We start from the raw sequence: 22,390 nt of genomic DNA, 5'->3' as shown, positions 1-22,390 counted from the left end.
TTTTAGAAGTGACTTTGCCTTTAGTGGGACTCTTACCCATTGATTTATTCATTTAAAGTAGTGTGTAGGGACACTTGCCCTCCTCGCTTTTTTTCTCCCCAGGTCCCAATGCCCTTGGTATCTGAAAACACCTTCTGGATCAAGCCTATAAAGCAGTGGCTCTCAACCTTCTGGCGTCAAGGCACCGCACCACCACGTTTGTGAATGCAGCAGCACTCTTCAGCTTAACCAAGCTCTTCTCAGCTGGGTTTTGCTGCCAAGAAAGGCTGTGAAACTGTGGTGAAATAGCTTCTACTGCACAGCCAGCTTGGGAAGGGCTGCATGTGTCATGTGCCTACACTCCTCCTGCATTAGGGCTCAGATCAGCCTAAAGCAGGCAGGAGTCCCCTTCATAGTGCAGCTCTTTCTGGTCCAGCAACCCCAAAGCTCCTGGCAGAAACAGAAACAGAAGCAGACAGGACAGTTCCACCCACATCTGTTGGAATGTAGTAGAGGTTGGGGGGGGGGACGGACGACGACCAGAAAGAGCTATACCACATGAAGCAATTTTGCTGCTTACTTTAGGCTGATTATAGAGCTCTAAAGCAGGGGGAGCATGTGGGGCAGTTTTACATAGTATCGTGGAACCCCTGATGAGCTTCCATGGTAGCCCAGTCAAAGTCCCACTTAAGACACCTAGGTCTTTTTTTGGATCTGGGCCTTCGACACTAGTTTGCTTAGTGTTGAAAGGCTACATAGGTTCCTTTAAAAATATAGACCTAAATGCCTTGATTTGGAATGCTATGTTTAGTATTGTTCACATTAAAACAATGCCACTACAACTTTTAAAGATGTCTCCTAGAAGGCTTGATACTATTTTCAACTCAAAGTTGTTCCAAGGTCAACAGTGTTATTCCATATTCACTTTTGTATAAAAGTGATTTCCTTTTGCAATCATTTACCATGCTCTGTAACTCTCACAATGAATTTATTTGAAGCCTTTCATCAATAAAAATGTAAAGTTTACCAAAGACATGCACATGGCTACTTTACTTACCATGATATAAATTTTCAATAGGCAGTAAGACCTGATACATGGTCTCACTAACTGAGATTAATTTAAACATGCTACCAAGTTTCATTTTTTTAGAACCACACAAAGTTTTTAGACAGCTAGATTTCAGTTCAGGTTTTATTTGTGTACAAAAATATATTATAATGGAAAAAAGCATTAAAGTTTCCAACTATATAAACTTACAAATATATTTTCAAAACAGCAATTTTAAATTAACATTTCAGCTATATTTTTGAGAAAAAATATAGCACCAGCACATTTAATTTATCAGGTCCTGATTGCTGCAAATACAACTGATGTAATCAGTTAATGCTTATGAAAGATGACTAGTTATGTTCAGAATATGAAAATCTTAGATAGCAAAGTAGACAGTTATCAGATCTGGCAGCAACTTTTCAGTAATCAGTATCACCGGGTCTTCATTGCATCTTTCTGCAAGGAAATATTTGTAGGCAGGCATGATGCCAAAAATCCCTTTGCTTCACATACCTGTGAATATGAAAAAAGAAAGTTTGCATTTCCTTGACATCAAAATATTTTATTTGACGCTTGGTTTCTTAAACTGTCTGATCTTTAATCAACATAAGAGGAGAGGGCCAAAAAATAAAGAAGCAAACCAAAGGCTTACATCACTGCACTAATACAAGTCACAATCATCAAAAGACACCTGTGCAGTCAAGTCTAACCTGTTGTATAACTCCCAAGTATGTAATAACTGCTGAAAAAAATGTTTCAGAAATGGTAGATTGAAGCTGGACTTTTTCCCAGCATTACAAAGTCTAAGATAAAGTTAGCATATCAAAGCAGAGGTGGTGACATGGTGAATAAATAAGACTGTGTTGAAATAACCATGACTCATGTGCCAATACACTACACTGCAACACTGCCAGGTGTTAGTCTCCTTCTCCACCTTAGATTTGGCTTGCATAAGGAAATGGACAATGGGCTCAATGTGCAACAGGCTGCCTCACAAGGACACCTGCAACACAGCTGCGAAAGACCTAGCAGCAAAAACTAGAAGACCGTAGTTGACTCTGGTTTCTGAGTTTTGCGTTCAAAGAAAACAAGCAAGAAAGTTAATGGAAAAAAGTAAAGTGAGGATACATAAAAATGCTGTTCCTCTGCACAGAGAACACTTAGTCCTGTCAGATTGTCCCCATTCTTTAAAGTAGCACACAAGAAGAATCTACTTACTTGCTAATGTCCTGTCAAGATCAGCAATAAAGTCTTCCAGTTCTTTTGTATCTCCTAACTTTGCTGAAAAATAAGAGAATGAGCTTTTATGCGAGTCTTTGTGCCAACACAAGTAAAGGCCATTAGCAGGCACTTTAATTTTGCAGGAGAAGGGGAGGGAGAATATTTATGATCCTGGCCTAAAATTGCACTTCCTTTATTTTAGGGAGTTATTCATATAATGATACTGATGCAGCCCTTCTCTTCTGTATCTTTAAAGTTTAAAAGTTAGAGATGGAAAAACCTATTAGATCATCTACTCCAGTTATTTCCAAACTCATAGCTCATAGACAATATGTTGCCAGCAAGATCCTCTGACATTGCTGTCTCTAACAGTGGCAAGAGTGGATGCTTTAAGAGGAAAGCCTTGAACTGGGCATATCTAGAACCACAGGAAATGTGGGGGATGGACTAGATGACTTTAAGATCACTTTCAACCACTACTTCTCAATGATTCTATGATTTTGATTTCCACATATGCATGTTTCTTCAGGTTGACAGGGACAGTAAAGCATGATATTGCATGATGTATGTTGCTTCCTTGGTTTTCTAGTCCTGTATGTCATTTAAACAAAGGGGACATATCTACATGTGTTTTAATGTGCTTTAGTTAATGTTAAATCTAGTACCTCTGGGTGTTTATACACGTGCTCTGAGGGGGGGGAGAGGTGGAGAGGCACATTAAGTAAAGCTCCTGAAGCATCTTGTGTATCAGCATCCCCGCGCTTAAAAATGATGGCAGGGTTAGCTTTAGTTAAAGTCAAGCTTTAGTTAAAGTGCCCCCATTGCCATTTTGGTCTGTAGGATCCTTGTAACTCAGAACACCTCCAAAGCATTCTCAGTTATAGTGGGGAGCTGCACTTCTGTCTGCACCTCCTAGTTAACTCTGCAGGAAGGCATTTAGTGAATTAGACCACAGCTTAACTGAGCCAAGAACAAGTTTTTCCTTTAGTTCTGTTGAATCGCTGCTGAGTTTGAAGGCCATACTATGAATAACTGATCATAGTACCATATATGTTGTACTTATATGGTTGCTGCTTTTCATATCAATACCAGGAAGACTCATATTCTGATGTACTCAGTGCAAAAATGTCTGAGCTAAGCATATCAGCAAGGATAACAAGTCCAAGTAGAGCACCATGCTAATGAGGTTATACTGCACCATGTCATGTAAATATACCCTTAAGGATTTGTTCTAATCTTACATATGATCTTTGCTTATCTTACACCACTTAGACTTAAGAAAAAATCTGAACACTCGAAATAAAACTGTTATGAAGACTTACCTTTGCAAGGGGTTACTGCTGGAGATGGTAGAGTCGGAGTAGATATTGTTGGAGAATTAAGCTTTTCATCACTAAAGCTGAAACTGTTCCTGTAAAGTGAATCTGCACCTATAAGAAACATTTGTAGGCATTAGAAACTAAAATGAAAAATCCAAGGCAAGTTTATGAGAAGAAAAAAAAAGAAAAAGGAAATATTTCTAATCTCAGGCAAAAAGTTTCTTGATCAAGCAGAAAGCAGAGACTTTGAAGCCAAAGGTAATATCAGGTCAACTGGTATTCAGCAAGTGTTGTTTCAGTGTCTACTGAGAGAAAGCAACTGTTCTCAGAAGCAGTAACTCATCACTTACATATCCCCATTGAAGCAGTAGTTACTCTACAACAGCTAAATTTAGCCTGCTGTGCCTTTTCTGATTCACAATGGTCAGCCATAAAAACATAAGAAGTGCCATACTCAGTCACACCAATGGCCCATCTAGCTCAGTATCCTGTCTCCAACAGTGGCAAAAGTGAACGTGTTAGAGGAAGAGCCTTGAACCAGGTGTGATCTATCCTTTGCTCTCCCTGTCATCCACCATAATTGATTTAGAGATCTCAGAGGATACCTCTGACTGCTTTGTTTAACAGCTAACAGATCTATGAATTTGTCTAGTCTGTTTTTGAACCTGGCTATACTATCTGTGTCTACAACCTCCTGTAGTAACAAATTCAGACATTACCATAGGAGATTGTAGAAGCAGATACAAACTCATTACCATGGAAAGCAAATTGTATAAACTGGAACTGTTTTCAAAATAGCATGAAAAAAACATCCATAGGTGATGCATCAGGGAGCCATTGGGGGTGGGGCTCATACCTCCCCATATTTCTATGCCAACAGTGGGGAGTGGGGTATGGGGCTGCTGTCTGGCCAGAGCCAGGGCCTGGTAGCGACAGGGATGGCAGCGGTAGTGCGATTTCTGCACCAACAGCAGGGTGTGGGTCTGTAGCCCAGCTGAACCTGACATCCAGCAGCAGCAGGGGCGGCAGTGCAGAGTTGTGCCCCCCCACTGGCAGCACTTACTTGTCGCCCATCAGAACACCTTACACAGAAGCTGTAGAACAGACAGCCCCATCCAAGTAGGGTCATCATCACAGTATACTAATGATATTACAGTACCAACCTGAATAAGCACAGCATGGAAGAAAGGCAGGTTCATAATGTTGTTGAGAACAAAAAACCTACCCTACTGCCACTAGCCATTCTTTGCGTCAGCCACTTGTGACACTTCACATCAGGGGTGGGCAATTTTTTCAGTTGGAGGGTCACTTAACAAGTTTTGGTGAACTGTCGAGGGCTGCATGGGTAGGGCCCATGGGAGCCCCCCTCAAACAGCATCCCCACCCCTCATTGCACACAGCCCCTGCCACCAGCAGCAGCAGCAGACAGTAAGGCCTTGGGGTGCTCACAGCCCGCAGCAGGTGAAAAGCCTGGTGGTGCACAGTCCTGGAGAGCCCCAGGACTGCACGTGGCTGGGCCGCCAGCAGGGAGACCGTGGAGCTGGCCCAGGTCCATAGAGCCCCTGCCAACCCAGGCTCCACGCTCCTGCCGCCCTGCCCTGGGCCCCGTCAGCCCTAGCCCCAGGGCACCAGTGCAAGCCCCATGCTCCTGCCCACCCGCTCACCACCACTTTCCCCCAGGCCCCACCCACTGCTCTCCCCCTCAGCTTCCTGCCCACCTGCCACTTTCCCCACCCCTGCCTGCCCCCCACTTTCCCTACCTCTCCTCCCACCCACCGCTCTGGCACCACGCAGTTCACAGTTGCATGGCCAGACTGCAGGATGCAGCAGGTGCCAGCCCAGCCCAACCCCCATGGTTCCCAGCTGGCTCCTGCTGTGCTGTCCAGTCCTGGCCATGCACCGGGAACTGCATGGTGCTGGAACCAGCCCGGTATGGCCATCACTGCATGGAGCCAGTCAGAAATTGTGAGGGCTGGGCTGTGCTGTCAGGGAGAGGGGGGAGCTGGCTTGGGTCCATACAGCCCCTGCCAGCCCAGGCTCCAAGCTCCTACCACCTTGCCCTGGGCCCCCACCAGCCCTGGCCCTGGGGCACCAGCGCAGGCCCCGCACTCCCACCCAATTGTCACTGCACTCCCACCTGCCTGCTGCTGCTGCCACCACCATTTTCCCACCTTCCCTCCCGCCGCCACTGCTTCTCCTCACCCCCCACCCCCCCATCCATCTGCTGCTCTGGCAGCATGCAGCTCCTGCCTGCATGGCTGGGACTGCAGAACACAGCAGAAGCCAGCTGGAAACTATGGACTGGGATGTTCACCAGTGACTCTCCCTTCCCCCCTGTTCTTATCTGACTTTGCACTCTTGGGCGAAGGGAGGCAGGGAACAGCTCCATGGTCGCCTGATTGGGAACAGCCCCATGGGGAACAGCCCCATGCTAGGCAGAGGCTTCTGATTGGGGGTGGGGCAGGGCTGGGCAGGCCTTGCTACAGCTGCCCTAGGGTCCTGCCGCTGGCACCTCACCAGCTTTCAGATAATAATTCATCTTCTAAACTTTTAGGGGCCCCACGGGCCAGATAAAATGGCCTGGCGGGCCGGATCCCACCCACGGGCTGTATTTTGCCCGCCCCTGCTTTACATGATCCAGTCAGAATAGGGGTGTAAGATTTTTTGTTATTCTGGCTGCTGACTCAAACTTCCTCTCTCTCTCCCTAATCTACTCTACCTCTCTTCAAAGCCCATCTGAAACATCTCCTCCACCTGTCTACATCTCCTTATAATCTCTCTCTGTGCCTTTCTAAATCTTGTATCCTGGAATTAAAATTGTTTTCAATTCAATATCATTTTATTCCACAGAGCTCTGAAGTGCCAGTCCATAAGAAGTGTCCCTACACCACAAATTTTAGATGATCCTTATGGGAAAGCTGAATGTATTACGCGAAATCAAAAGGTCCAAGTCTTGAATAAATATTTTTGGGCTGGGATGGCACGCAAAGCTTTTATGTTTCAACAACACTAACACTTCTCTGAGGTCCATGGAAATGTGCCTCTTTTCTTAAGCACAGTGCCATGATGTCCGGTGCATGCAAAGTATTAGTCACAGCTCCACTGAGCAAGAGAGTGGTTATTGTGTAAAAGATACTAAGAGCTACTAGTTCCCACATTATGAGCCAACAACCTGGAAAATGTGGTTCCACAAAACTAACATTTTCATCTGAATGCAGTAGTGAACTCCATTTATTTGGGACATCTCCAAAGAGGCATATTTAAACTTCCTCCAACTTAAGGGCAATAGTTACTGCATAGTAAGGATGGTAATTCTGCTTAATGGGGATGCCTACAGGTAGATTAATGTCAAGGCATGCTCTCTGCACCTCTTATGGTAGCTTTCAGTCCCTCCTGTACTGTTATACATAGGGAAAATGCAGTGTGCTTCACCCTGGCATATTTGTTTGCTCTTCATGCCCTAGCTACACATGGCCAGCTGCAGCACCAGGCGTCTCACAGCTGCCATTGCATGGCAAACAGCCAACTCGGTTCCTACTTCAGAGCAGACAGGGTCTCCTATCAACTCCACAGGCCTTGAATGGCATCTAGTAAGTGGGAGTGCTTTTGATTTAATGAAAACCATCCTCTGAGCTTCCTCATTCATCTCTAGCCCACTACAGGGAAGTTATATTTAAACCAAAGCATATGAAGTCACAAGCTGTAATTCTGTTTATAGGTAACTGGAGTAGTGTGCCCCTTTTGCTGAATACTTCCAGAGGCAACTTGAGTAAATTAAGCAAGATGTAGTCAGTTGGTAAGAAGATCTAGAGCTATTCACAGAGTAATTTTTATTTATAAATATAGAATCACAGGAATGTATTGCTGGAAAGGACCTCCAGAGATCATCCACAGTCTAGCCCTTGCTCTGACCCAGATCTAGTACACTGTGAGAATCCCTGGCAGATATCTTTAACCTTTTTTTAAAAACCTTCAGTGAAGGAGATTCTACAGCCTCCCAAATGCCTCCACATTACTAGAACCTGAATCAATCTAAATCTTTGCTGCAAATTAAACTGACTTCTTTTTGTCCTTCCCTTACTGGCCATTGGAAAAACAATTGCTCACTGTCCCCTCTATAAGAGTCTTTTACTAACTGGAAGACTTCTGTCCAATGACCCTTCCTCCTTTGAGACTTCTTTCTTCTAGGGAACACACGCACAATTCCTCCAACTTGTCCTCACCAGACATTCTTGCTGCTCTCCCCAGGTTGTCCAAATCTTTGAAAAGTTGGGTGATCAGAACTGAATGCTGTATTCCACTGTGGAATATCAGTAATTATCTCCCAGGGCTGGGTAGAGCGTAATAATTATCTCCCATGTCTTGTAAGAGACACTACTAAAATCTCTACAATGAGATTTGCCTTTTTTGCTGTTGACCCATACTTAAATTGTGATCCATTATAAAGTAATCCTCCTCCCTCTCCAAGATGTTTTTCTGCCAGATTCCTGCCTAACCAAATAAAACTCAAATACACACAGGACTGAATTCTCAACAACCCTCTTTAACTGAAAAATATAAATATAACTCTTTGGTTTTCTCTGTTCCCATCCTCCAAGCAGATCACAATACTAAACATCCATTTGGCAATTTGTACCTAATACGGCAGGTCAAATACAACTAAATATACAACTTCATGGAAATGTATTGGTTTCTATAAAACTTTTACTGGAATATCATTCAGGTCAGTGAAAGAGAGAGACAGCTTTTCCTAAAACACTTAGACAATCTTTTCATTCCAAAACAGAACATAACCAAATGTCAAAGTCTTGTCAACTGCCACAAATCAGAACTGTCACTTTCTCATCAGCTCTAATACTAATATATAAGGGGTTTCACCAATAAGATTTTGTTTTTTATTATTCTCAGAAAGTAAAAAAAATATTCTTGGCCAGGTGAAGACACTTCTCCTTCCATGAAATTACTTTGGCAAATGTAAGCAAAAGCATCGTCAGAAGAAAAAAAGGAGGAGGAAGAAGTAGTAGAGGAAAAAGAGGAGGAGGAAGATGAGGAGAATACTTCTGATGGCCTCTGTTACAAACTATCATTTGGCTTAGTTTGTGTGTGAGCGAAAAAATAACTGCTAGGAAAACACAGCTTCAATCTTTGCTTTTCCCCAACCACCCTGTCCAGGGCTGTGTTTTTTCACATCCCTCTTAAGACACACTCCAGTACAGGCAAAAGCCTTAGGACTCATAGGAAAATCGGGCTGGAAGGGAGTGCACAAGCTGATCTAGTCCAGCCCCTGCTCAGAGCAAAATCACCCCTGATCATTTTAGACTACTTCCTACCACCCCACAAGCAAAACAGAAATGCTCAGCCACCCACTAGCTAGAAACTGATGACAAAAACCATTACTGCTTTTTCCCATTCCTACACACTGCCAGCTGTGATACCCTACTTGCTAATTAATATTATACTATGGTTTTCCAGTTTAATTCACTGGCAACCCAGTATTTATCAATTACAGCTATTTTGAAGAAACCTGCCTGTAAAAAGCTTTGGACTTCTAAAAACCCACATTTAGCTGTCAAGTTAAATCTCCTGAGCTGGTTTACGTGGAATAGGCTGCAAAATGAAGGGCTTGGAGTATACATGGGTGGATTTTCCTTCAGCAAAATAATTAGTAGTTAGCACTAACCACAGGTTTTTACCATGCCAGAATATAGTTAAACCACAAAGCATATAACCCACTGCAAGGCCATGTAAATATAGAACATTCCCACAAGATAAGCAATAGAGACTTTAGGGATAGCAATTAACTGAAAGAGGAAAGCCTCAGACTTTCTCCTTCAAAAACAGCAACAGAAAAAGTCAGCTATCCAGTGTTCTTTTTATGCGCGCTCTACTATCTTCAAGACGGCCACCTACAATAAGATTTTCAAAAGCAGGGATGTCTAGCTTTACTTCCATTGAAGTCAATGGGGTTTCTTACCACAGATTTCAGTGAAAACGGTAAGACCAACCCCAATCATTTTTTGAAAATCCTCAACCCCAACATTGTCAGAGACAACTTTTAAGTAAGAATTAAATTTGCTATAAATATATTTATTATTACATTAAAAAAGGATTCAGCAACATAACTCATAGATTGCATAATTAACCCCCTAGTCAAAATATATTGCTCTTGATGTTTGATTTAAAAGAAGAATTGAAGTACTTAATGCAGCGATTCTCAGCCAGGGTATCTCGGCAAACTGGGGTGCTTTGAGATCCTTTCAAGGGTGTCACAAGCTAGTGAAAACTGAAAGCTGGCATTTTCCAAGAATGCCTTGAGTCTAACAAGGTAGAGAACCATCAACTTAATGTTTCTAATGTCAGTTAAAAATATTTAATGCATAACAAGTTCATCATGAAATGTATATAGCTATCACAGTCACAGAGGATATGGTTTACTTTTTACAGAACAATGCTCACGCCTTGATGCACTGTCTTCTCTCCTTTTCTCAGTTATCGACAGTCTGCTATCCATGCTGACACTCCAAGAAAAAAAAGGCAAAAAGCCACGCAGCTTGCACAGCCTGGGCTTGCAGATCTGACAAGCTCCAAAAATCTCCCTTTGCTCTCTAGCTGGAAGTTGCCAGGAAGGGATCTGAAGAGCTATAATTTCCAGTTGACATGCATGTCTTCTTATAACATGCAAAGTTTCCCATCCAGTCTCCATTACCCTTGTTATTTGTGAGGCAGTGCTTCTACTTAAATCTTTCCCTTTAATAGTGTTTCCTTTTTTCAGCATTAAAACAATAAAAAACGGGAAAAGACTGATATGTAGAAGTAAGGGTAGGGCAACCAGCAAAAGTAGCAACAATATGGGATTTTTCATGATAGTTGCTTTATTGTTTCCTAACGTTGTAGTAACTCACTGGATATTTGAAGCATACTGGGTGCATCTACACATTACACTGTAGCCATAGCAATGTGCGAGGGCAACATAGCATCCACAGGCATCTACATGTGACCAGCAGCTACTTTGCTGTAGCAATGCATTCCCCTGGTATAGTGAACCACTATGGTGAAGAAGCTGCTAAAAATAACCGTGTGCCGTGCATATGGCACAGTACAGGCTGTTACTGCACCGTGATTTAGTACTTCCAAAATGATCAGCCATACATAAAAACATAAGAAGTGCCACACTCAGTCACACCAATGGCCCATCCAGCCCAGTATCCCATCTTCCAAAAGGGAGTACTAAATCATGGCACAGTAACATTGCCATTGCAACACATGTAGACATGCCCACTGGTTTGTTATTAAAGGATTGATAATGAATGCAGGCTTTTCAGAATGAAAACTGCATTATTAATTTAGCATTTTATTTATAGCATATATTAATTTGTTTTGAAAATATAAAATAAAGCTACAACAGCACTAGTTGTTGATTTTCACAGATTCATAGATGTTAGGGTCGGAAGGGACCTCAATAGATCATCGAGTCCGACCCCCTGCATAAGCAGGAAAGAGTGCTGGGTCTAGATGACCCCAGCTAGATGCCCATCTAACCTCCTCTTGAAAACCCCCAGGGTAGGGGAGAGCACCACCTCCCTTGGGAGCTTGTTCCAGACCTTGGCCACTCGAACTGTGAAGAAGTTCTTCCTAATGTCCAATCTAAATCTGCTCTCTGCTAGCTTGTGGCCATTGTTTCTTGTAACCCCCGGGGGCGCCTTGGTGAATAAATATTCACCAATTCCCTTCTGTGCCCCTGTGATGAACTTATAGGCAGCCACAAGGTCGCCTCTCAACCTTCTCTTGCGGAGGCTGAAAAGGTCCAGGTTCTCTAGTCTCTCCTCATAGGGCTTGGTCTGCAGGCCCTTAACCATACGAGTGGCCCTTCTTTGGACCCTCTCCAGGTTATCCACATCCTTCTTGAAGTGTGGCGCCCAGAATTGCACGCAGTACTCCAACTGTGGTCTGACCAGCGCCTGATAGAGGGGAAGTATCACCTCCTTGGACCTATTCGTCATGCATCTGCTGATGCACGATAAAGTGCCATTGGCTTTTTTGATGGCTTCGTCACACTGCCGACTCATGTTCATCTTGGAGTCCACTAGGACTCCAAGATCCCTTTCCACCTCTGTGCCACCCAGCAGGTCAGTCCCTAGGCTGTAGCTGTGCTGGACATTTTTCCTCCCTAGGTGCAGCACTTTGCATTTCTCCTTGTTGAACTGCATCCTGTTGTTTTCTGCCCACTTGTCCAACCTATCCAGGTCTGCCTGCAGCTGTTCCCTGCCCTCCGGCGTGTCCACATCTCCCCATAGCTTTGTGTCATCTGCAAACTTGGACAGAGTACATTTTACTCCCTCGTCCAAGTCACTGATGAAGACATTAAAGAGTATCGGTCCAAGGACCGAGCCCTGCGGGACCCCACTGCCCACACCCTTCCAGGTTGAGACCAACCCATCCACCACGACTCTCTGGGTGCGACCCTCTAGCCAATTCGCCACCCACCGGACTGTGTAGTCATCCACGTCACAGCCTCTTAACTTGCTCACCAGTATGGGGTAGGATACCATATCAAAGGCCTTCCTGAAGTCTAAGTATATGACATCCACCCCTCCTCCTGTGTCCAGGCGTTTCGTAACCTGGTCATAGAGAGAGACTAGATTGGTCAGGCACAATCTGCCTGCCACAAACCCGTGCTGGTTTCCCCTCAGCATAATTTGTCCTGCCGGGCTCTCACAAATGTGTGCCTTGATAATTTTTTCAAAGACTTTGCCAAGGATGGAGGTGAGACTGACTGGCCTATAGTTGCCTGGGTCCTCCTTCCTCCCCTTTTTGAAAATGGGGACCATGTTGGCCCTTTTCCAGTCCTCCGGGACTTGGCCCGTGCGTCACGAGCGTTCGAATATTCCCGCCAGCGGCTCTGCAATGATGTCGGCCAGTGCCTTCAGCACCCTCGGATGGAGCTCATCAAGGCCTGCCGACTTAAAGGCATCCAGTTCTTCCAAGTGACTCTGCACCATCTCAGGATCTACGCATGGAAGTCTGGCGCCTTGCTGCTGCCTCTCTACAACCCCAGTGAGACACTTGTTGTGTCCCTCGCTTAGGAACACTGAGGCAAAGAACTCGTTGAGGAGTTCAGCCTTGTCCCCCCTGTCCGTCACCAATTGTTTCTGCCCATTTAGCAGGGGTCCTATTCCTCCCTGGGCCTTCCTTTTACTCCCTATATATCTAAAAAACAATTTCTTGTTGTCTTTTACTTGGGTTGCCATCCTCAGCTCCATGGTAGCATTTTGAAAGCTAGCAGCTGATAAGCAAAGAAAGTTTAGTTACTAACCCAAAAATGGTGACCAGATTATAACAGTGAAGCCAGTATCAGGAAAGGGACTAAATCATTGTTTTTAATATACAAGGTTTTTATGACCTAGTAAGGTCACCAGTTGAACTGCCATGCACTGATGGCGATGAGTATGAAACATTTCTGTGTGTGAGAACAGATTATGGTTTACTCCAGGGGTGGCTAACCTGAGGCACATGTACCAGAGGCGGCATGGGCAGCTTGTGTGTGTGGCACACGGTACACCAGAGAGGGACAGGCAGCATAGCAGCAGATCAGGCAGAGTGTACAGGGCAGGGAGCAGAAAGCAGACCAACAGGTAAGGCAGGAAGCAGAAAGCAGACCAGAAAGCAGACCAGGCAGGGAAAGCCGATTAGAGTGGCATGCAGGGAGGGAGCAGGCCTAATTTGTGTCATGTCTGCCCACTGGTTTATTCTATAGGTAGTTGTTATAGCTTTTGGTGCAGGAAATGCTATAATTAAGGTAGAGGCATTTCCATTCTCAAACCCCTACTTACAGATAAGAATTTAAAATAGGAAAATGAATAGAGAGGTAGGGCAGGTCCACACTTGGAAGCCTTTACTGGTATAGCTTTAATGGTGCACTATATTGCCAAAGCATCCTAACACTTGTGCCTGCATAGCTTATCCACTACATGTACCTCTCCCAAGCAGAATAAGAGATATAATCAAAAGTACAGTTTTCTCAGTCTAGCTGCAACTACACTGCGGGGGCTTTGGCCACCACAGTTTTGTCAGTTCAGTTCAGTTTATCAGACTCTTGACCACACAGCTCTACCATCAAAAGTCTGTAATGTAAAGCTGATCTTAGAATTTTACATGAAAGCATGAACTTCACATCAACAGCTATCTAAAGCTCTGTGCTATTATACTTTGTGCAGAAAACTTGAAGATGAAACAAGTACTATTTGTCCTGATTGCTCAGTGACTGGATGGCGTTTGCCACCTTTACTGCTATATGGAGTAAAGAACTGATCTTTGATACTGCAATAAACTACCAATTGTGCTAGTACTGACTCAGCTGAATTGTAAAATAGCTATTAGCTAGCTGTGTTTCAGGCCAAACATCTTGATTAACATCTATGCAAGCTGTCATTATTTGTATTACAATAAGACTAGAGGCCATTTTTCTAGGCACTGTATATAATCACAGCTAAAGAAATACCTTGACCTTTCAGTATTAATAAACAGGACAAAGGACAAAAAATGGGAGAATTATAGAGAATCATTATCAACATTTACCAGACAAGGAAATAAGACTTAGATTCCTTTTGAAAAGGTTCTGTGAAGCCTGATGTATACACTGTAAGATTTTGAATTAACATTTTTGGGTGTCTTATCCTTAAAGAACTCTTGAGACAGAAAAAATAATTAAGGGGTTGTGATTTAATCGTTAGCAAGATATTCTGGGAAAAATGGGAAGAGCTAGTATTTACAAAAGGAAGTGGCTTACCATCCTTGCAGAAGCCTCAGAAAGAGGAATTCTTATATAATAAAGGGCTTAGGCCGTCTGTCTGTCTGTAACGCTCCTGGAGCACTCTGATTGGTTTAATAGATTTCATAGACATTAGGGCTGGAAGGGACCTCGCAAGATCATTGGGTCCAGCCCCCTGCCCAAAGGGCAGGCAGTCAGCAGGGGTCAAATGATCCCAGCAAGATAGGCAAATTTGTTAGTGAAACAACCAATCAAAGTGCGAAGCACTGCCATGATGGCAGGGACGGAGCAGTGCTCCCCTCACCCCCCGCCCCGCTCCTCGGAGGTGGCAGAGTGCTGCCACGATGGTGGGGACGGAGGGGACAGAGAGGGGGGGTGAGGTCAGCAGTGGTGCTGATGCAGGGTGCTGGTGGAGGGGGATGGTGAGGCAAGCTTCCCCCCCTGCTCCTGGGAGGCAGTGCAGCATGGTGGGTGATGGTGCTCTGTCCCCGCCCATCCCCCGCCCCCCGCCCATCATTCTTGACGGCCAATTGGCTACTGGTTTCATAAGCCTTCCTACAAAACTACCATTCAGAGAAGGCTATTTGCTGTACTACATGGAATGTTATAGGGTGGCACTCTTGCGTCACTTGATGTCCCTACATGTATCTTTCTAATGTTAAGCCTGATTCTGCAAACACTACATTTTCAAAAGTGGTACATTTTCAGAAAGCACAGTTTTGATGCCCACTCTTGACACCTGCAGGCTGATTTGAAAAAATGCCAACCACTCGCAGTTCTCACGTACCACGTGTCATCACTACAGGTGTTCAGTGGGCACGTCTGCATGTGCACTTTAATGCACATTAGCCTATTTTAATGCATATTAAAGTATCACAGAAAAGTGCTCTTTCAATAATAAGCATTAAAACAAGCTAATGTGCATTTTTCTAGTACTTCACAATAGAGGTACTAGAGTTAATGAGCATTAATGAACATGTAGATGCACCCAGTATCTTTTAAAATTAAGGCATCTCAGTGTTGGACAATTAAGAAATGAAGTATATAGCAACGGTACTTTTGCTAAGAACCAGATTTGGCCCACTGCAATTTATAGCACAATGAAAATACTTGTAGGCTCATACCAGCCTGACCTTGCAGGTCATTCATAGAATCATAGAAAGTTAGGGTTGGAGGTCATCTAGCCAACCCCTGCTCAGGTCATCTAGTCCAACCCCCTGCTCAAAGCAGGACCATTCCCAACTAGATTATTTCTGGCCAGAGCTTTGTTGAAGCCAGCCTTAAAAACCTCCAAGGATGGAGATTCCACCACCTCTCTAGGTAACCCATTCCAGTGCTTCACCACCCTCCTAGTGAAAACATTTTTCCTAATATCCAACCTAAATTTCCCATTCGCAGAGTAATGGCTGCAACAGTAGTCCCTACATGCAAGTTTATTCCATATACTCTCTCTCCACAACCACGCATACACACACACATGCATGTGTATAAAACATATACCCACACGGTCTACTGAAATTGATGTCAGTAATTTAAGAAGGAGAATTTGTAAGAAGTATACTCTTCTGTTCAACACAGTGTTATAAAGAAATCGTGTCAGCTGCCTTTTGCTGTGCTGCCAATGTGGTTTAGGAATTTGCTCCCTTACAGCCCAGCTTCTTCTTGATTGTGCAGAGACATTTAACATAAGTGTTGCCATGGGAATAGTGAGGTCATACATTTAGCGGTACAACTTCACTAAAAAGAATCAAGTCGGAAGAGAAGCTGAGCTGAGGGAGGAAGCCTATGTCAGAATAGAAATAGCGTTGGTAATTAGCAAACATAGTAAGAGGTATTATGGAAGACATGGGAGTGTAAGCAGATTTATGTTTACATATGACATTTTAACCTCCCACTCTTATGAAAGGCCCTCTTCATGAAATCTGCCATTCCTCTCTGATTTTACCAAAATTCTCTAGGGCTGAAGAGGGGTTTGCTGCACTGAAAAATGATTTGGAAAAAAAAATACTTGTGTTGTGCCTTTTTAGGGAACTATACTAAAAGATCAAGGAGGAAAATACAGACAAGCAAGGCCATGGGTCTTTAAGTAAATTATAGGACCCAAATAAGTTTGTAATAACACTGTAAATGGTATTTGTGATCTGAGGTTACTGTGAAAAAATGATAGCAAATAAAATGTAAGTAATCTTCATGTCAAACTTAGCTCAGGCTGTTTTCTCTTTCCTGTCCTTTCTTCAAACATAACCTTATCTGCCTGGTAAGGTTCTTTCTGGAGTCTAGTATATTCCTTGGTCATAGTTATGACTACTTACAAAGAAGGTCTTATGTCAAACTGCAGAAACAATCCTCATCTTCTGTGTTGTTATAAGAGGAACTCTAAGGCAGTCTGGAGAAGTGTTCCCTCTAAGCTATGTGGCATGCGTGGCCGCGAAGACACGCCTGGCAGCGCAGCATGAGCGTGATTGTGCGGCCATACATGCCACACAGCTTAGAGGGAACGCTGGTCTAGACATTAGGAAACTGCTTTCTTTTGTCAAATTATAATTAATACAATGGTTTTGAAGCCTTTCCTTCAAACCCTCAACTTCTGTCTGTGTCTCTGCTACTTCACTGCAGATATGACAGGGTTTTCTCTGATAAAAAAATCCGCAATTTTCGGATTAAAAAAAGTAACCCCAAATCCACATTGTTCCATGATTAAAATGAAACACCACTAATATATATATCTATACATAGTGGTGTTTCATTTTGATCACAGAAAAATGTGGATTTGGGGTTACTTTTTTAATCTGAAAATTGGGGATTTTTTTTTATCAGTCAAAACCAGGACCCCTGGATATGACACAGGTTGTCAGTTCTGTAAGGGTCCTTCTGAGCCATCATTTTGTTTTGAGGAGCCAATCTACTTGCTTTTAAGAGCGTGCTGTTTCATTAGAGTGCCTCTGCTCTGTAGAATGACAAAGGGCACCAAGGACTGATTAAACACAACTCAAAGTACTTCATACTAATTCTAGTCTATCCATTTTCCAAATGAAATTAGAAGCATGGCAAAAAGTGTAGTAACAATGTCTACAGATAGGCCTAGTTCATGTTAGAAGGGGGTGTGTTGTTTTGTTTTGTTACACACAATTCTCCCTACCATAACTAAGCTTGGGAATGTTTAACTGCTGGTAGCAATAGCAATGCTAGTGTAGACAATGATCCTCAGCTCAGTGTTTCCCAGCCTTTTTCGCCCCACGGCCCACTTACCTAAATAAAAAAGCACCACAGTACACTGGACATGAATCAAGTAAGGGGAGGGTGGCACGCAACCATCCAGACACTGATGGGGGGCATGGCGCGCAGCCAGCTGGATGCTGACAGGGAGGAGTGGTGCACAGCCAGCTGGATGGCATTTTGGGCTGGAGTCATGCCCCCTGCCTGGCTGGAGCCATGCTCCCCATCTGTCTGTGTCTGCAGAAGCAGCAGGCGGGGGGCATGGTTCCAGCCAGGCAGGGGGCGTGGCTCCAGCCCAAAATGCCGCAGCACACCTGGACGCGCCTGATGGCACACCAGTGTGCCACAACACGCTGGTTGGGAAACACTGCTGTAGCTAGCAGTGTTTTAATGTCATATGTTAGATTTTGTCAGAGCACAGTTAGATGAGATTGTGTTAGAAATGCTGGAAATTCCTGAAGCCTTACCTACATTCAGATTCCCACCACTGCAACTGATGGTAGATGCAGGGAGCATCTACACGTACACATTTACAGTACAGTAAGCAAAATTTCTGCACAGTACAGGCATGTGTCTAAACCTGCATGCCCATACTCCGTAGTAAACATGGCATCTTATGCCAGCTTGAGCGTAAATGTGATACTTGAATTGTGCAGGTATTAATTTTATGCCTAATTAGTTACTGCACAGTAATGCAGGTGTAAATGCCTTAATGCGCAGTAACATTGTGTGTGGACTGACTTAGGACTAACTTTAGTCCCAAGTCAGTCCATACACAATGCTAATGCATTTAAATGCCTGCATGTGTAGATGCCAGCCTGTTCGCACTTACTAATTCACTGCACAGTAAATTTAAGTCAACATAAATGCACATGTAGACAAGCCCACAGGTTCACAAAACAAACTTCAGCAGCCTTAGTGAGTAAAAAAAATACAGTATATGAAAGTCAAATATGATTATTTAATACTGAATCATATAAAATTACCAAAAATAATGGCATATGTATTGTTAGGGTGTCCATCCTTTAACTGATTAAAAGAAAAAGTCCTGGTTATATAAAAAAATACCTTAAATTACAATTGCACAATTTAAGAGTTAAATCAAAACAAAACTATATAGGAAGCTACCTTACTGACAAATTAATGATGCAAAGCACAAGTGAAAAAAAGTGTTACTATTATAAATCATTGGAAATAAAAAACTTAAAATTAGTTTTACAAAACTCATCTAAACATTCTGCAGAAAAAAAAATTAAATAAGAATTTTAAAACATATATTGCAAATTAAAATAGTGATCAAATGGCTTTCAGCTAGGAAAGCCAGTTCTTTCAGTCCTACCTCCTAGTCATTTTGCTCTAATATTAATTTTGGCATACTAATGATTTAGTGCCCTCTTCCCGATAAACTAGAAAATCTGATCAAAACCATAGCACCAACAAACCCTGCTGAACTTTCCTGCTCAGTTTCCCATTTTTTGATTGCTCTCAACTTCCTATCATTTGTTTGAATGTGGTGTGTAAACTAACAGTAATAACTGAGTAGACTTAACCTACTTTGTGCACTGTGTAACTCATGCTTTACTTCAAACTGAGCCTCAGTGTAAATTATCTTTAAAATGGCAACCTCCAAAGGCAGCAAACAGCCCACTGGAAGGAGAGGCTGACATGGTTTCAAGTACGTCTATAAATTCCATTGTGAAAATTCTTTTAGCTCCTTCTTATTTAGGAAATATTTAGCTATTTGAGGCATGATGAAGTCACCTGGAGTTTTCCTGCTTTCCTTTTTTAGGATGGATTTGAGAGCTTTTGTTTCCTTAAAAAAAAAGAGAGAAAGAGAACAGAGCGCCTCAGTCTTCTACCAACCAACTGAGACTTTCTTTCCCAATTTTTGGCCAGATTCTGAACTTTTCCACCCCACTTTGATTCTTGTGAAAAGTCTCTTTGACTTTTCTTATAGTATGGCAAGATTCTCCCCAGAGAACAGTCAATGTTAATAGAATCCATAACGAAAAAAAGGACTTTGTCCTTTTCTGACTCTTTCATGAGAACTAACAATTAGTGAGAACTAACAATAAATGTCTGGACCACGGAAGACCAGACTAGACATTCTTGTTATGTCTAAAGAAAAACTAAAAAGAAAACTATTCTTTTTACAGTAAAGAACTCCTGAGAGGCTTTCCTTCCATCATTAAATATGGCCAAAAGAAAAAAGCACAACAAAGCTATAAAAAGTCATGTAGAGGTCACCTTTAATAAGTCACTCGATGAAAGAGGAGTTGGGTCCAGGGGTGCTTAGAGAAGACCTCAGAAGTAAATGAATTAAGGATTTTTGTGGGTGTGGGGAAAATATGAATGCTGTCTAAATGTTGCTGAATCTTCCCTGCCTTTTACAGCACAGAGACCTTTGTTTCTAAAGAAATGTACATTTCTTTTAGATGACAGAAACTGCCACGGTTGTCCCATCCAGACTGCTTAAGAGATCTATGTTTCTAGTATGAGGACAGCGGGGGAAGAAAATAGCTATTGCTGGCTGGGTGGGAGGGTGGATGAGGAGTTCTCAGTTTAGAAGGTAGAAGTAAAGGCTATTTTTACCTGTCACACCTGGCAACTCCTCTCCTAAGGATTAAGCTGGGCTGCCAGATGAACCAGGCTCTGCAGTGCATGCAGATGTGCTGCCAGAGACACTGGACACAGCAGTCACTGGGGCCATGGGGGAAAAGGGTGGAGGAACAGAGGGGCACTTACTCTCTGAGTCGCTGATGCCGCTGCTGTCGCTGACACTGGCGCTGCTCCGCCGCTTCATGCGCGCCAGGTGCTCCTCGTACTGGAAGTGGTGCTTGTCAATGGGCGAGGAGAAATCCTCAAGGACGGCATTGAACTCACCCAGTGCATCGGCCAGGTCTCCAGCATCCTCCAGCAGTGCTGTGGGGAGAGCCCCGGCCAAGCTGAGCACACGGGATGAAGCCAGCAAGGCGCACCAAACACATCCCTGAGCTGCACAGAGCCCTGAGGTGGGATGGGGAGGGTGCAAAACCACCCCATGATCCCCGCTGGGAGGGGGCTGGTGTCTGTGATGTGCACCCCTCCCTGTCCACACAGCAAGGGGAGAGACCGGGGCCCCCCCACCAGCCACATCCCTCCAGCTGCACAGCGGAGGGGAGATGGGGACTTGGGACAGGGCAGGGTGAGCTGCTATCGCCACAGGGAGGAGGCAGAGGGACATGTACACGAGGAGTAGATCTCGACCGAGCAGGGGGCACACATGTGCACACACGTGCACATACACACACAGATACATGCATGCACACACATATGCACAAATACACACACGCACACAGATGCACATGTGCACACATGCACACAGATGCACACATACACTTACAGATCATGTACACACAGAAACGCCCACAGATCCACATGCATGCACATGCAGGTGCACAGATACAGGCACCTACAGATACATACGCCCATGTGCCGACGCACCTACACATACATATGCCCACAAGCAGACATGTGCACACTCAAATGCACACCCACACAGATACCTGCACATAGAGAAATACACGTGTACATGCAGATATGTGGATGTGTAAGTCCATGCGCACGGACACATATATATACACAAGTGTACACACAGACACTTGCACGCACAGATATACACGTACACTCACAGGTGCACACGCACACACAGGTATAGACGCACACAATCCCCCCGTCCCGGTGCACACGCACACACAGACCCGCGCACACGCGCTGCCCCAGCACTCACCTGTGCCCGCCGGGCGCCTCGGCTGCGGCGGCGGTTTCATGCCCCGCGGCGCCCGCGCGGTCCCCGCGCCCAGCATCTGCCGCAGCCGCCGCCGCCGCCGCTTATAGAGCAGCCGGGCGGGCCGGGCCGGGCCGGGCCGGGCCGGGCGGAGGAAAGCAGCGCCGGCCCCAGCGCCCCGCCCCGCCCCGCCCCGCGCGCGCCCGCCTGCTGCGGCCGGGGCTGAGGGGAGCGCGGGGCTGACGGCGCAGCCAGCGCCGCACCGGGGGCTTCCGCGGGCCTTGGATGCCTCAGAGAGGCTTGGCCCCTGGCTCCTGCTGTCGCGGGGGGCTAAAGGCAGGGAGCGCGGAGGGGCTCTGGAGGAAGGAGGAGGTGTTAAGGAGCCCCCCGCCAGGGCCAGGGGGGTCCGGGCGGAGCGCACCTCTGGGGACCGGCTTTTCAAAGTGCAAAAGCAGGACGCTGAGTCTCCGTGCCACGCACAGGGCAGCAGGGCAGCCTGCATGCACCCCCACCCTGTGCACAAATCTGGGGGGCACGTCCCCCCATGTCAGGTTTGGAGCATACACAGCAGCAGGGAGCCAGTCCCCTGCTGCCCCCTGGACATGGCTCTGCCTCGCTGCCCCCAGACAAGCTGCCCGGGGCTCCATCCTGCTCCCCTGGACGAGCCACCTATGGCTCCATTTTGCTCCCGGGCAGGGCCCCATGACTGCACATTCCCACCAGGGCCCCATGCACCAACCCAGCTGGGCAGCGTGCCCAGCCCCAGCCACCAACCTTGCCCCACATCCATGGGGCATTGGTGATGTGGAGGGGGTGCACGCAGGTGCACATGCACCCACAGAGCTTGGCGGTGCACCCCCTGCAAAAAGCGCTATCAACACTGCCAGCAGCACCTGCAGGCAGTCACCTCTCACCACTCCCGCCTCCCACCCCTGCCAAGAGCTTCTGTGGGCTGTCCCCGATCACCACTGTCCGATGCTGCCGGTGGCATCTGTGGGTGGTCACCCTGTCCCCCAGCCTCCGGGGACATGCGGCATTCATGCCATGAGGACCTCAATCTGCCCCACCCC

At 45.2% G+C, this 22,390-nt stretch overlaps 1 protein-coding gene across 1 annotated transcript; it reads right to left on the bottom strand.

Annotated features, from left to right (window-relative positions):
* Nucleotides 1-1,153: 1,153 nt before the first annotated feature.
* RGCC (regulator of cell cycle) lies at nucleotides 1,154-21,438 on the bottom strand. Its single transcript, XM_014608341.3, has 5 exons — nucleotides 21,324-21,438; nucleotides 20,300-20,476; nucleotides 3,574-3,681; nucleotides 2,249-2,311; nucleotides 1,154-1,543 (listed from the first exon to the last, which is right to left on the bottom strand). The coding sequence occupies exons 1-5, from the start codon at nucleotides 21,397-21,399 to the stop codon at nucleotides 1,536-1,538; spliced, it is 432 nt and encodes a 143-aa protein (XP_014463827.2). The 5' UTR covers nucleotides 21,400-21,438; the 3' UTR covers nucleotides 1,154-1,535.
* Between the last annotated feature and the right edge of the window lie 952 nt (nucleotides 21,439-22,390).

This window comes from Alligator mississippiensis, chromosome 1, assembly GCF_030867095.1.
Source record: "Alligator mississippiensis isolate rAllMis1 chromosome 1, rAllMis1, whole genome shotgun sequence".
Taxonomy (NCBI): Eukaryota; Metazoa; Chordata; order Crocodylia; family Alligatoridae; genus Alligator; species Alligator mississippiensis.
Note: the sequence above shows the minus strand (reverse complement) of the source record. Positions and strands in the feature narration are given on the sequence as shown.

Bases quoted from the DNA above. Each gene is read 5' to 3' on its own strand.
- RGCC (XM_014608341.3), bottom strand. From the start codon at position 21,399: ATGCTGGGCGCGGGGACCGCGCGGGCGCCGCGGGGCATGAAACCGCCG. The intron at 3,682-20,299 runs GTAAGTGCCCCT...TGTTTCTTATAG, and splicing joins CGGCATCAGCGACTCAGAGA to GTGCAGATTCACTTTACAGG. The intron at 2,312-3,573 runs GTAAGTCTTCAT...CTTATTTTTCAG, and splicing joins AGCAGTAACCCCTTGCAAAG to CAAAGTTAGGAGATACAAAA.